At 62.2% G+C, this 13,391-nt stretch overlaps 1 protein-coding gene across 1 annotated transcript; it reads left to right on the top strand.

Moving 5' to 3' along the window:
- The first annotated feature begins 2,662 nt into the window (after positions 1 to 2,662).
- CBX2 (chromobox 2) lies at positions 2,663 to 11,197 on the top strand. The gene is made up of 5 exons (XM_035568681.2): positions 2,663 to 2,734; positions 2,825 to 2,868; positions 3,417 to 3,482; positions 5,486 to 5,555; positions 6,061 to 11,197. Exons 1-5 carry the CDS (start codon positions 2,663 to 2,665, stop codon positions 7,393 to 7,395), a joined length of 1,587 nt encoding a protein of 528 aa, XP_035424574.1. The 3' UTR covers positions 7,396 to 11,197.
- The last annotated feature ends 2,194 nt before the right edge of the window (positions 11,198 to 13,391 follow it).

Below are 13,391 nucleotides of genomic sequence, written 5' to 3'. Positions count from 1 at the left end.
ACAAGTTCAGTCTGTCAGTGCTTATATTGATTTGTTCTCTTTCTTTTCCTTTCTTTTCTTTTTCTTTTCTGAGAAAAAAAAAGTGAGATTTTTCATTTAACCACATGGCTCAAGGACCTGGAGCTTTATTAGACGTCAAATAATGGGAAACCTGTGATCAAGCTGAGAAAACTGCCGCACCAACCCGGACTGCGGCCATGGCTCGGAGTGCCTTTGTGCTCCGAGGAGACACTCGCTCTGCCCTCGGACACCCAAGATGGTTTTTAAACTACACAAAATAACTGCAGCTCCAAATGGAAGCGAGCGCAGCGCACGCCGCAGCCCGGGTGCAGACCAGACAGCTCACTCGCACATTCCCAGTAAACCCCCGGGGATGGGACAGAGAGCAGATCTCCAGCTCAGCCTGCAGAAGGTGACCGGGGCGCTCGCGATGGGAACTTGGATCGGCAGCAACACGGAGGCGTGAGCCGGCACACGCGTGGCGCGCTGGATGCACGGCGTTGGGGAAACCCGGTTATTCTGGAAATGAAGTGGACTGTGCTGGCCACGAGGGGTCATACACGAAGCTGCTGATACAGCTGCACCTCAGACACATCCAAACGCTGCCCGCTCAGCCCCCGGCGAGACCCCAAAGCCAGAGGTCTGCCGCCACCTCCTAACCTCGCTTCTCCGAGGCTCAGCGAGCAGGCGAACAAAGCACCTGCACCCAGCCCAGCCTTCTCCTCGCTGCTCAGGGAAAGAAGCAAACAGTCACTGCATTTCTGCATCCTCCCGAGGAGCTCTGCAACGCCAAGGGGCAGCCGAACACCCAGGAGAGGAGCCCACCCAGTGCTACAGGAACCCGGGGTTATTTCCTCGGGTACTTTTCTCGCCGTGCCTGCGAGCCAGATGGAGGCAGCTCGAGCCCGACATTCCTCACCCAGCGCGGTGCGGCCGGTCACTTGAGCTGCCACATAAAACGCCGTGAATGCCGTATTGTGCGCGCACACGGCTCGTGTGTGCGGGGATGGAAAGTCTCGCACGTTTTTTTGCTAAAATTTAAGACGTGCTGCACACAAAGACCAGAGCTGATGAAAGCTAAATTAACTTGAAAGAACGAAAAAAGCGCGGCGCTGGGTTACATTTCCATGTCACGTTTGGCTTAAAAAAAACAAACCACGCTTCTAACTATTCTTCTCGTCAGCGAACAAAACCAGTAAAAAGAAAACAATAAGATGTGGCACCGCTCGACACCAGAGGAGCGCCTAGGAAGGACTCGGCGCCCCAACGCCCCTCCCGTCCAGGGGCAGCGGCCCCCCGCCGCCCCCTCCCGCCATGCAGGGGCTCCCCACCACCTCGCCGCCGCCCGCAGCGGGGACACCGCAACGCCCGGCTGCAGCCCACGGAGGCGCAGCCCACGGAGGCGCAGAGCGGCTCGCCCAGCCCAGCGTTGCTTACCGGAGGCGGCGGTCCCGGGGGGGGTCTGAGCGGCAGCCCCGCGGGCAGGACACCCCATCGCCCGGGGGGGGGGGGGCCCGCTCAGTCCGTGCACGCCGCGGGCAGCGAAGCGTTCGGGCTACGGAAATTCATTTCCCTGCGGCTGCCGCGCGGTTACTCGCAGGCTCCGGGCCCGCGGTTGTGAACTCCCCGCGGTGCTGACTCATCTTCTTCATGCCCGTGAAGCACCGAGCCCGGCGCTCCACGCCCACAGCCGCCGTGCGGCGGCCGCTCCCGCTGCCCTGCCCGCCCCGGTGCGCGGGGCCGCGGCGCGCTCCTTGGCGCGGCTCGGCTCGGCGCGGCTCGGCTCGGCTGGGCGGCGGGGAAGCGATTCCGGACCGGGCGCTACCTGGCCGCGAGCCCGCGGGCTGGCACCGCGACGCGACGCGGATGGCCCCGCCGGATGGCACCCCCCGCCCCGCCGGTCTTTATTCGCTCGCCGACCGGTTCAGAACCACGACCTCGGCTCCGGCACCGACCGGGGGCTGCGTCCCCGTGCCCCGGGGCTGCCCCGCGCCGCTTTGTCCCCGGCCACGCCGCGGCCCGGAGCCGGTGGCCGAGCCCGGCCGGGACCGGGATGCTCGGGGCGGGACAGCGCCGGCACCGCGCCGACACCGGGCGGACACCGGGCGGGACCGGGCCGGCTCTCGGCTCCCCCCGGGCTGTGCTGGGAGCCCCGCAGCAGCCCCGCACCGTGCGGGCCTTGCCGAGCCGTGCCGGGCCGTGCCCAGCCGAGCCAGCCCTGCCGCACGCGCCGCCAGCCGGCCCCGCGCCCAGGGGAACAAAGCGCCGCGCTGCGGCTCTGCGCGCCCGCACCGGGCCGAACCGGGCCGGGCCGAACCGGGCCAGCCCCCGCCCATTGTCCCCGCACCGGGCCGGGCCGGGCCGGGCCGCCCCCCGCGCGGGCAGGAAGGGGAGGGGTCGCGGCAGACAATGCCTCCCCCCCCCCCCCGCGCCGTCACGGCCCGCCCTCCGCTCCCCATTGGCCGGCGGGGAATTTGGGGAGCCCCCCCCCTTCCCCCCCCGCCGGGGGCGCGCGCGTCGCATTGTGCCGGGGGGCGCGCGGGGATGGGGGGGCGGGGGCGCGCGCGGCCGCCGTCGGGGGCGCGCCCGGGGGCTCCCCTTGTGTGTGCGTGCGTGCGGGGCCGCGGCCGGGGCCGGGGCCGGAGCGGGGCCGGCCGGCGCCATGGAGGAGCTGAGCAGCGTGGGAGAGCAGGTCTTCGCCGCCGAGTGCATCCTCAGCAAGCGGCTCCGCAAGGTGGGCCCCCGCCGCGCCCCCCCCCGCGCCCCCCCGCGCCCCCGGCCCCGCCGCCGCCGCTAACGCGCCTCTCTGTGCCTCTCTCCGCAGGGCAAGCTGGAGTACCTGGTCAAGTGGCGGGGCTGGTCCTCCAAGTGAGCGGGGCGCGGGGCCGGGGGGGGGGGGGGGGGCGCGGGGCGGTGCGGGGCGCGGGGGGCCGCCCGCCCGGCCGCTTTTGTTCGGGCCGCGCCGCTCCTTTTGTTTACAAATAAGCGCGGCCGCGGCCCGGCCCTCCCCGCCGCCGCGTGGGGCTGAGCCCCCCCCCCCCGGGCCGGGCCGGCGCCCCCCCGGCGGGCAGGCACCGGCCGCGCGTCCCCCTCCCGCCCGCTCCCCCGGGATGCGCGGGGCTCGCCTCGAGCGGCGCCGCCGTGGCCGCCCCCGGCCCGCGCCCCCTCCCCGGCCCCTCGCCCCCGGCCGTCGGTGCTGGGACGCCCCGGGCCCCGACGGCGCCCCGAGCCCGGCCACCTCCGTCCCCATCGCCGCCGCCGTGAGAAGCGCGGGGCCCGGAGCCGGGTCCTCGGGCCGGGGCTCGCAGAGAACCCGGTTGTCCTCGGCTGAACTCCCCGGGGCCCGGCCGGTAACGGGGAGGGGGGGCGGCGAGCGGCGGTCCCGTGCTCTCGCCCAGTCCCGTCTTCTGTTCCAGGCACAACAGCTGGGAACCCGAGGAGAACATCCTTGATCCGAGACTGCTCCTCGCTTTCCAAAAGAAGTGAGCAAACCATAAATATTTCTAAACGAACGATAAAGTCAATTAACTTCTAATTGGTCGCGCGTGCGGTGGAAGTTGTGGAAACAACAGACCGAGGCTCTCCATGCCTTTTGTGGCACAGCTCTTTTGTTCATCTCCTGAAATTACAGTTCAGGTCCACCTAGGACGGCTCTCCCCAGGCTGGGTAAACACGGAGAATTTATGGCCCTGTGCACAATCTGTTTGTGCTCTCGCCGTACAATGGGCGCACAGCAGCACCCAGCAGAGACCTTTAGCTCTTGTTCCCCGACCAGCAGCCGGGGCCTCGGCTGTGCTTGGGGGGTGACTGCACGCCCAGGTGGGGAGACGGCTCCTACGGCTCCGGAAATGGTGGACTCGGAAAGGCACCAGCGTGTATTTACGGAGGGCATAGCTGCGAGAGGGGTGACGAAGTAATGGGTGGGAGAAAATGGTGTCCTCTGCCAGAGCCGGGCTACGACACAGAGCCGAGCTGTGAGCTGCAATTGTTCTGCAGCTATTATACACCGGGAGTCAGGCATGGAGATAGAAAAGTAGCCAGCTGGCTACGTTAAGCACAGTGCTGCCAAATATTTTGGCTCCATATTAATAAAAATCATTAAGGTTTATGATAGGATTTAATTATAACTCGTTTCTGGAGCCATTTTTTCAAGAATAGAAGCTGGTGGTTATTGCAGACAGCACGGGGTTTAATCAGCCATATGTATTACAGCTTAACACTGTCCTTTTTAAATGGAGAAACACCAAATAGTATCGTGACCTGAACACGGTCTCGGTACGGTCACCCCGGGCTTTGCGTGGCTGTCGGCCCGGGCCACCACCTCCCCGCCAAGGATGCAGCAGAGGTAAAATGAGCCCGGTGAAAGAGAGAAAGCTGGGATCCCAGGGAGTGCCTTCGCTGTTCCTCTGCGCAGCGGCTGGCCTGCTTCTCGCAGGGAAGGGGAAGCACAGCTCTGCGAGCGTGTAAATAAGGAAGGGCTCAGCAGAGACCGTTCGGATGCGTCCGTTGGCCTGTTCCCATTCTGCCGGCAAAGCAGCAAATTTCACTGCGAATTGGAAAAGTCGCTGGCTCGGGATGGGCAACGCTGTGGTGCATTGCTGACCACTGGAAGCTTCTTGCGGTGGGGGTGTTCTTGTAGCGAACGAGGACGCAAACAAACAGCTCTGCCTCGCTGCCAGAGCCACCCCAGTTCCCCGGGCCCTGCAAGGCATGGGCTGAGCGCCCGCAGAGCAGGAAGCCACTCCCAGGGGCAGCGTTACAAAAACCGATGCCTCTTTTTGGAAGGTCTGTGGCTGGCTCCAGTGGAACAAAGGTACCAGGACTAGGGTAGCCATCGGGAAGGTGTTGCATGGCGAATGGAGCTGTTTGGTAAATACATTTCAGCCACCCATGCAGTTCAATCCCATGTTTTATGCAAGAGACTTTTTCTTTTCATCTCTCCGCCAGTATATCAGGGCAAATGCTTTCTTGCTGAGCCAGCTGAATATCCTGATGCCTGGACAGCCATCTTTGTCCACCATTTTTGTAGCCCTTTCCTCAGTTTGTAGTTCTTTTTTCTCCACTTTCTTGGCCCAAGTCTTCCAGTCGCTGTAGGTCATCTGGCAGAGCAATGCTCAGAGCTGGGGGACGGGCTCCTGGTGTTTTCATTCCAAAGCTGCTGCTGAGGTGCACAGCTGCCTGATGTATTTTAAACACTGATAGTGCTGTGTGGCCCCAGAATGTTGGAAATGGTTGTGGAAGGGAAGGGTGCTGCTACCTGGCCCGGCCCAGGTACCCCACGGGGTGGCTGCAGGTTATGGGATGCCTTCCAGCTGCTGCTCAGAGCGGAGCTGAGCCTACAGCATCAGAGCAGGATTTTTTTAATGACAGAAGAAAGGGAGGAATCAGTTGTTACGTGTTTTGTTTGTTTGATTGTTTGTTTTTGTTTGTTTGTTTTTTATGCAAGCTTTGTCCTTCATCTTTTTTTGTGATATTTTTTTTCCAGGGAACACGAGAAAGAAGTGCAGAACCGCAAGAGAGGCAAGCGGCCCAGGGGCAGGCCCAGGAAACACGTGGTGAGTCCTGGAGGTGGTGGAAATCCACAGCAGAAACAGCGCTGGAGAAGCTCTGACCCTGAGGGGCACCAGCGGGTGTCTGTCCCACAACACGGTGTCATGGGCGCTAAGCCTCTGGAGGGTGGCGAGGACACGGCAGTGCCTGCGGACCCTGTTGTAGAGGCTTTGCAGAGTGCAGGGATGGGCAGCTGGACGGGGATTCCTGCAGGAGGGCTTCTCTTTGTCGCTGGTCTGGTGGTGGTGTAGAAAGAGGCAGAGCAGTTCCCGGGCACCAGGTCCCGCCTGGTGTTTGCGCCTGGCAGGTGCCGTAATGCACGCTCCTTGGCTCATTTTATGGCAGAGGTCGCGTGTCATCTAGGGAGAGCAGCTCGGGTAACACAGGGAAAGAACCTGTGTGCTTGTCCAGGGCACCCAGCCAGACCACACTGGAGGATTTGCAGTGTCCATGACTGTTCTTTGATAATTTGTCTTCGCTCTTTCCCTGTCCCTCCTCATTGCTTCTTAGGAACCAGAGATGCCCTCAAAAAGTAAGTCAAGTAGTTCCTCTTCCTCAACATCCTCCTCTTCTTCCTCCTCCGATGAAGAGGATGAAAGTGACCTGGAAGCAAAGAGAGGTCCCCGCAGCAGAGAGACTCACCCGGTACCCCAGAAGAAAGCTCAGATCCTGGTGGCAAAGCCAGAAATGAAAGACACTTCCAGAAAGAAGCGTGGGCGGAAACCTCTCCCCCCAGAGCAGAAGGCAGCTCGGAGGACCGTGAACTTGACAAAGGTGCTGAAAACGTCCCGCAAGGAGGTGGGGGGCAGTGCCAAGCTGATGGGGAAGCTGCAGCCGCAGCACAGCACGCAGGGCTCAGGGATGGCTGTGCTGAAGGAAGCGCCGGGCACCCTGGCTGGGCTCAGCTCCGGAGGGTCGTCGGCAGAAAACCTTCCCAACATGATGAAGAGCGGCTCCACCAGCCCGAACCGGGCCATCAGCTGGCAGAGCTCCATCGTGCACTACATGAACAGGATGTCCCAAAACCAGAGCTCGGCAGAAACCTCACCCCTGAGCAGGCTCGCGCTGAAGTCGCAGGCATCGAGCAAGAGTGGCTTAGGGCTGGACTTAAAAATGAGGAACCAGAAAGGATCTGGGGAGCTTGGGCTGACCATGCAGGGAGCCAAGACTGCCAAGGTTCCCAGCGGCGGTGCTGGAGGGGACCAGAAGTCTGGGTTCGCTGCAGGAGCCCAAATGCTGCACAACGGCAGCAAGACGCCTGCGAGCTCGGCTGTGCCCGGGAGCCAACTGGCGTCCAGTCAGGAGCTGAACCTCCAAGCTTTAAACTTGCAGAGCGTCAAAAACGGGCAGAACGCAGCCGGGGGGAGCAGCCTCCCTCGCCACGCGTGCAGCGCCCTGTCCAAAAGCGCCGGTGCAGCGGCGAGCGCGGGTGCCGCCATCGCGAAGGGCGGCGGAGCCGGTGCCGGATCGAATGCTGCCAGCGTGGGGGACAGCAGCAAGAGCGAGAAGCAGGTGCACAGGGCGGTCACTGGCGAGAGGGACTCGGCCAAGGGCGGCACAGCCGGCACGCAAGAGGGGCACGGGGCCCCCGAGAGCCGCAAGCCAGCTGCCCTCTCCGAAGTGAGCACAGGCGAAGAGACCAGCTCGGACTCGGATCGGGATTCTGCTTCCTTCCCCGGCGTGGGTCAGAACATGTCCGTCTCCATACAGACCAGCCAGGACTGGAAGCCCACCCGCAGCCTGATCGAGCACGTCTTCGTCACGGACGTCACCGCTAACCTGATCACAGTGACGGTCAAGGAGTCCCCCACCAGCGTCGGGTTTTTCAACCTGCGGCAATACTGAGCCAGGGAGCGGGAGAGGAGGGAGGCGGTCCCCGGGCCTCTCCCTTAGCCTTGCCCAGCTCTCCCGTCAGGTTTTTCTTTCTTTAGGTGAACGCCCCGTGGCAGGGACTCGCATGGTGACCGTCCGCCCCTGCCAGCGGCTGCCTCCGTTCTCTGCAGCGTGGCGCCCAGTGCTGCAGGCAGTGCCAGCTCGGACACTGTCTGCAGCACCCACGCACACCCCGCGAGACCTGTTGAGACTTGTGCTCAGAGGGCCTGGGAAACGTACGGTGAAACCCGCTCAGAAGTGCCAGCGCATGAGGGGGTCCCTCCCTGCTGCCCTTCGTTCCGCCAGAGCCGGTGCCCCACGCAGAGGGGCCAGCGCCGCGGGCCAGGAGCAGAGGCATTATCGTGCTGCTGGGAGGTGACGGGCTGGCAAGTTCTGAGCCAGGCTTCACCGTACACGGCTCTCCCTGCTTGGCAGCTTGAAATGGCAGAACATGCAGTGTAGGGCTCTGGTGGCAGGGAGAAGGGGTGGAGGGGCCGTGTGCCAGGCTGCCGCTCGGGAGAGGAAAGGAGAGGAAAGGAGAGCCTCTTCTCTCCTCTGGGCGCCCCGTGAATCCACCTGCAAGCTGCGAGGACAGTCACAAGTCGATCCAAATAGACAGCTGATGCTCCCAGCACCCAAGGGCTGGGGGGGTGGCTGTGGTATGGGGGTTTTTCAGGGTACATTAAGTCCAGCCACCCCCCTGGGCTAGGTCAGTTCCAATGATGGTGAAGTCCACGATGTCTCCACCGTGGTTTCCAGCTGATAAGGAAATATTGTTTACATTTTTTATTAAGGGAAAAACCTTTTTTAGAGGGAGGGGAATAAACCCAGTCTAGCAAAGGCTGAATGGTGAGACGCTGATGAGACAGGGGTCTCATGATGATGAGACATGATGAAAGATGCCTCTTTGAGAGCAAGGGGCAACAGGCAGCAGGCATTGAGTCCAGCTGAGGGGTTGTACAGCCCAGTGAGCCCAGAGCCGCTCCTCTGCCTCGTCCTGGCCTCGTAGCGCCTCAGCCTCACACTCAGCAGCATCCAGGCCCTTGCAGGGACCAAGCTGGGGAATATTTTTTAAGTCTTGCAGAACACGCAAACTCTCTTGACAGCAGGTAGGCTGGTGTTATGACTCCCACTTGGCTGAGGTTGGTGCTGGAGTTGGGTTAAAAACCAGCTGAACCCAGTGCTGCTGTCAAGCCCTGTGCCTTGGATGCTCGTCGATGTTGAATCGTGCTCATCATCTCCATTTTTCTCCAGCTGGAGGGCTCGGGGCCGGCAAAGGACAACACCTGCCTGGGCTGCCCAGAGCAGTCAGCAGCAGGCACCCACTGCTGCTGCCCTCCCCAGGCTGTGCCTCCAGGAGCGGCATCTTCCGCGGCCACCTCGCCCTCCGGTCCCGAGTCAGCAGCTGGGTTGTTAATTTTGGCTTGTAATTGCAACCAATAATGGCTTTTTTCTGAGGTCTTTTTCCCTGCTATAGATTACTCTTACAAGCCAAAATTAACAGCAGTAGTTCAGGCAGAGTTTAATAGCATTTGAGGTCATTTTAGTTCTGTTAATGCTGAACTCCTTCTCTGGAGAAGATGCGAAGCCTGCCGTCTGCCAGGTCTCTGGGTACGTTATTAGGAAGTGCCTCCAGGGTCTGCGCCGTGGCTCGGGGTGGCTGCAGGCACGGCGTCAGCACGGCTCATGACTCGCCGGACCACACTGCCCTGCCACAGGGCCAAGCATCTTATTTTGCCACGGACAGGGGCACTTGCAGCATCGGTACCCACAGGAGAGCAGAGAGGAAAAAAGACCAAATGAGGGGTACGCGTTTCTGAACCCCCAATGCATCAGACCACCACAGCTGCGTTGGCTGCCGGTGGTGCAATTCTCAGGTGAAATGAAAAACCAGCGATGGCAGCGTTTGCTGCCTGGGTGCGAAAGGGACATTGTTCCCTGTGTGGTGGCTGCCATCTTCTCCAGGAAAAGCTCCTGTGGGCTAGAAATGGATTCCCTTAGCTTTTTATTTAATCCACAGCCGTCCCGTTGGTCACGGCTTTGAGATGGTTTTGTTCTAGAGCCTGAGCGCAGCATCCTACGGGAGCTGATGGCAAGCTGGGGCGGGCCAGGGGGTATCCCTGTAGCTCCTGTGCAGTTGTCCCCGTGCGCAGCCAGGCTGCCTTGAATGTCACTTCACCACAGTGCCGGGCAGCTGGGGACCAGGGGATTTGCTGCAAGCCGCCTGCAGAAGGCCTCGTGCAGCCCCACGCCTGCAGCAGGCTGGGCTCTGCTCCGCGAGGCAAAGGGCCCCGGGGAAGAGGTGAGCCTCAGGTGAGCCTCATCCACGGACGGGGTTCCTGAAGGACAGTTTCCGTGGAGCTCCACGATGCCAAAATGTCAGTCTGTTATGTTTACCTTGTAGTCTTTAATGTTGCCAAACGACATAACCGTTGCTTTGAAAAGTCCAAGGAAACATCAGCCTGTGTTAGCAGAAACGAGTGCTCCAGGTGTGGCCTCCGCTGGGGCTGGGGGTGCGCGCGTTCTGGGAGGGGAACCGAGGGGTTTGTGGGACCTCAGAGGTAATGCCCGGCTCTCTTCCCCACACACCAAATGTTTGCTAGTTGGCCTTTGCAAGTCCAAACTAAACGACAATGTGCCTTTTGCCACTGTCCTTATTTCAGCCTTGTCCGTGACACCGGTCCTTCGACAGGTTTGTGCCTATGCAAAGCTGGGTGGTCACAGGGTGCTTGGGGACAGCCGTGACCCCCCGGGGCGAGGTGCCTCGGGTCCTCGGCAGGACGCCCAGCCCCGAGTGCTGGAGGTGGCTGACGGATGCTCCCGAGGGGAAGCCAGCCCAGCAGGGATGCTCTTGCCTAGGATGGGATGTGGGGGCTGGTGTCCCGAGGTGGCTGCCGAAGGGGAAAAGCGTTTGAGGATGGTCTGAGAAGGGGTCAGGCACTCAGCGTCCCCAGAAGGTGCATGAGATGAGACACGAGGGCAGATGGCGTGTTCATTGCTCACCTGCTCCGAGAAGGCTGCTCCCTCCGGAGTGCTCCATCACAGCCCAAATGCCTTTCTCCTTCTGGCAGCTTGCTCCTGCCCCGGGCCAGGCTGACACCCCCCAGGCTGACACCCTCCTGGGAGGGCGAGCGGCCCCACAGCGGCTTCACCCAGCGTCCCCAGGCATTGCCCTAGGTAGCAGCAGGACTCTGCTGTCACCGCTTTAGCTATTGTGCCTTTCTGCTCACCAGCTGGTTCGATTCCAAAGGTTTAAGAATGGTGAAAATGATAATCCAGAAATTTTTCTAAACTTCATCTCATCCCTCCCCCCTTCCCCAGCCCCTCCTGACCTCGTGTTTCAGGACCTTGACTCTCCCAGCAGCGCTGGCGTGCGTCTGAGTGAAAGGTTTGTGTTGAAGTTTGCCTCTCAAAGGCACATTATGTGAGTGATTTACGGTAATCTTTTGTGGACAGAGGTTGAAAGCTGATGCAGACCGTGTTTACCAGTCAGTGCCATTAGTATTCAAGGTCTACCTTTTTATTTTTTATTTTAAGTTTGCTGCTATGGGTTTGAGTGTTCAGTTGTGTGTCAAACAACCAATTAAAGGTTTGTCACTTGTCATTTTCTAAGGGGTTTCCGATGTGGAAAGTCCTGCAGTATTTGTATATTGAATGGATATTTTCTCCAGGCATAATCTGGTTAAGTATACTTGTTGTTTTCCATTGGACTGGAAGAGGTGGCCAATTCAGCCATCTTCCTTAGAAGCCTAGTATATTTTTATATATATATATTTGTACCAAAAAAAAAAAAATGGAGCTCGTGGAAGGACGGGAATGGTTTCAGGGGGTTCAGTTTGCTTTGAGTTTCTGATCTGGGTGTGAAGGGCTCCAGAGCGGGAGAGGTTTTTACTGAAAGAAATTGGGTGAAAACAAACAATTGTTCTTGTAACTTGCGCCAGTCACTGGTCTGATTTGTATGTTTTAATTAAAGAGAGAGCCAAATCGTTCCTGTATGACACTTATAATTGCTTTAAACTACAGCTGTTTGTTTGCTTTTATTTTCAGAGAACAAAAGTTGGAGATGTTATTACCCTGGGAAAGCTTAAGTGCTTTGCTGGAGCAGGACAGCCGCCCGGCCCGTGGAGCGATGCGGGGCTCCCTGGGCCACGGTCACCCTCACGCCAGCTCGCTCGCGGTCCGTGCTGTGTGGTTTCTAGTACTTCTGGACGCTAGTGCTAGTTTAGACCTCTAGGCTCCTTTTAATTTATTTGCAGGAAATCACTAGGAGATGCTACGTCGGGCGGGTTTTTTTGTATAACTTTTCCACTGCTCTTTTTTTAGTATATCAATAAATATTTTTTTTAACTTTTCAGCCTGCTGTGCTCACTGTGCCGGCCCGAGCAGGGGGAGGCAGCGCGGGAGCCCCGCTGCTGCCTTGCGACCCCCCATCCCCCGGGGCCCCTCGTTCCTTCCCCGCTCCGGGAGGCTGCGGGGAGCCCCGGCCCGGTGCTCCCCAACCCCGCGGGAACCGGGGTCGGGCGAGGGAAGGCTGAGGGGAAGCGGAGCCGCGAAACCGCCCCCCCACCTCCTCCCCGGGGCCCGGGCCCCGGCTCCTCCCGGCCGGCGGGAGGCTGAGCGGGGCGCGGGGGGGGGCGCTGGGGCTGGGGTTTGGGCTGGGGCTGCGCCGGCCCCGGGCTCTCAGGTGCCTCCGCTCCGCGCCCCCCCGGCCCCGGGAGCCGCCCCGCACGTGCTGGATGGAGCCGGGCCGGGGGCGGCGGCCGCCGGGAGCCGCGGGGCGCGCAGGGGGCACGGCCGGCCTGGGGAGGGCGCTGCGCGGCCGCGGACGGGCCCGGGCGACGGCGCCTTCCCGGTCCCGGCCGCCGCGGAGGGGCTGGGGGCGAAGCGGCCCCGAGACGGGCCGAGCCCGGGCCCCGGGCTCCGCCGTCGGGGCTCCCGTCGGGGCGGCCGCGGAGCGGAGGTTCCCGGGGCGGGGGGGGGGCGGGGAGCGGAGCCTCCGGGGCGGGAGGCGGCGGGGGAGAAGCGGGGGGCGTCCGAAACGCCCGGGGGGCGGGGGGGCTGGGCTCCTCGGGCCGCGTCCAGGGGCTCCGGTAGCCGGGCCCCCGCCCCCCCGCGGGCCGTCCCCACCCCCTCCGCACCGCCCCGGCCTGGGGCCCCGCCGCGCCCGTGTGAAAGGGTCCCCCCCGCTGGGGCCGGGGGAGAAAGGCGCCATTGTGCGGCCCTTTCTCCCGCGCCTACTTGACACTCATTTTCCGCGCACAGATGCTGACAGCTCTGATAATAAGGGGGTCTGCGCCTTTCACCCAGCGGAGCAGAAAAAGGAGGTTAATGAGGACACAGCTTAAAAAAAAAAAAAAGAAAATACAAAAAAACAACAAAACCCCCTCGCTTCCCCCCGGCTGCGCGGCCGAGGGAGATTTGAATACAAAGGCCGGGCTCGCCGGGCAGGGGCGGCCGCCGCGCACCGGGGCCCCGGCCCCGCGCCGTCGGAAGGCCGCGCCGTGGCCCCCCGCCGGCCGGAGCGGTTCAAGGGCGGAGCGGCGAGGCCCGGAGCAGTTCCCGTGCCCAGCCCGGCACCCGGCCGCCTTCAGCGGGGCGCAGCGGCGGCCCCGGGGCTTTTCCGGGCGCGGAGCGGAGTCGCGCAAGGCGCCCGCCGCCGCCCCGTCCGAGCACCGCGGGACAGCCCGGCCCGGCGGCCTCCGTGCTCGGGGGGGCGCCCCGGTGCCGGCTCGGACCCTTCCTCCCCCGGAGGCTCCTGAGGGCCGCCTCCGGTCCCCCACGGCCGCGGCTCCCGGCCCCCCTGCGCCGAGGGAGGGAGGGAGGGACGGGGGCCGCCCCCGCCCCGTCGGGGCCCCGCCGCCCGCCCCGCGCCGCCGCAGGGCACCCCCGGCCCCGTGCCCCTCGTCCGCCCCAGCCCCCTCCGCTCCTCGCCCCCCGGCCACAAACGGGAGAAAGACACGTTTCTATTT

The sequence above is a fragment of the Cygnus atratus genome, chromosome 18 (genome assembly GCF_013377495.2).
Source record: "Cygnus atratus isolate AKBS03 ecotype Queensland, Australia chromosome 18, CAtr_DNAZoo_HiC_assembly, whole genome shotgun sequence".
Lineage (NCBI taxonomy): Eukaryota > Metazoa > Chordata > Aves > Anseriformes > Anatidae > Cygnus > Cygnus atratus.
This window is presented reverse-complemented; position numbering and strand designations above follow the sequence as displayed.

Excerpts from the sequence above, each read along its gene's own strand:
- CBX2 (XM_035568681.2), top strand. The coding sequence starts at position 2,663 with ATGGAGGAGCTGAGCAGCGTGGGAGAGCAGGTCTTCGCCGCCGAGTGC. Across the intron at positions 2,735-2,824 it reads TCAGCAAGCGGCTCCGCAAG|GGCAAGCTGGAGTACCTGGT; the intron begins GTGGGCCCCCGC and ends CTCTCTCCGCAG. Across the intron at positions 2,869-3,416 it reads TGGCGGGGCTGGTCCTCCAA|GCACAACAGCTGGGAACCCG; the intron begins GTGAGCGGGGCG and ends CTTCTGTTCCAG.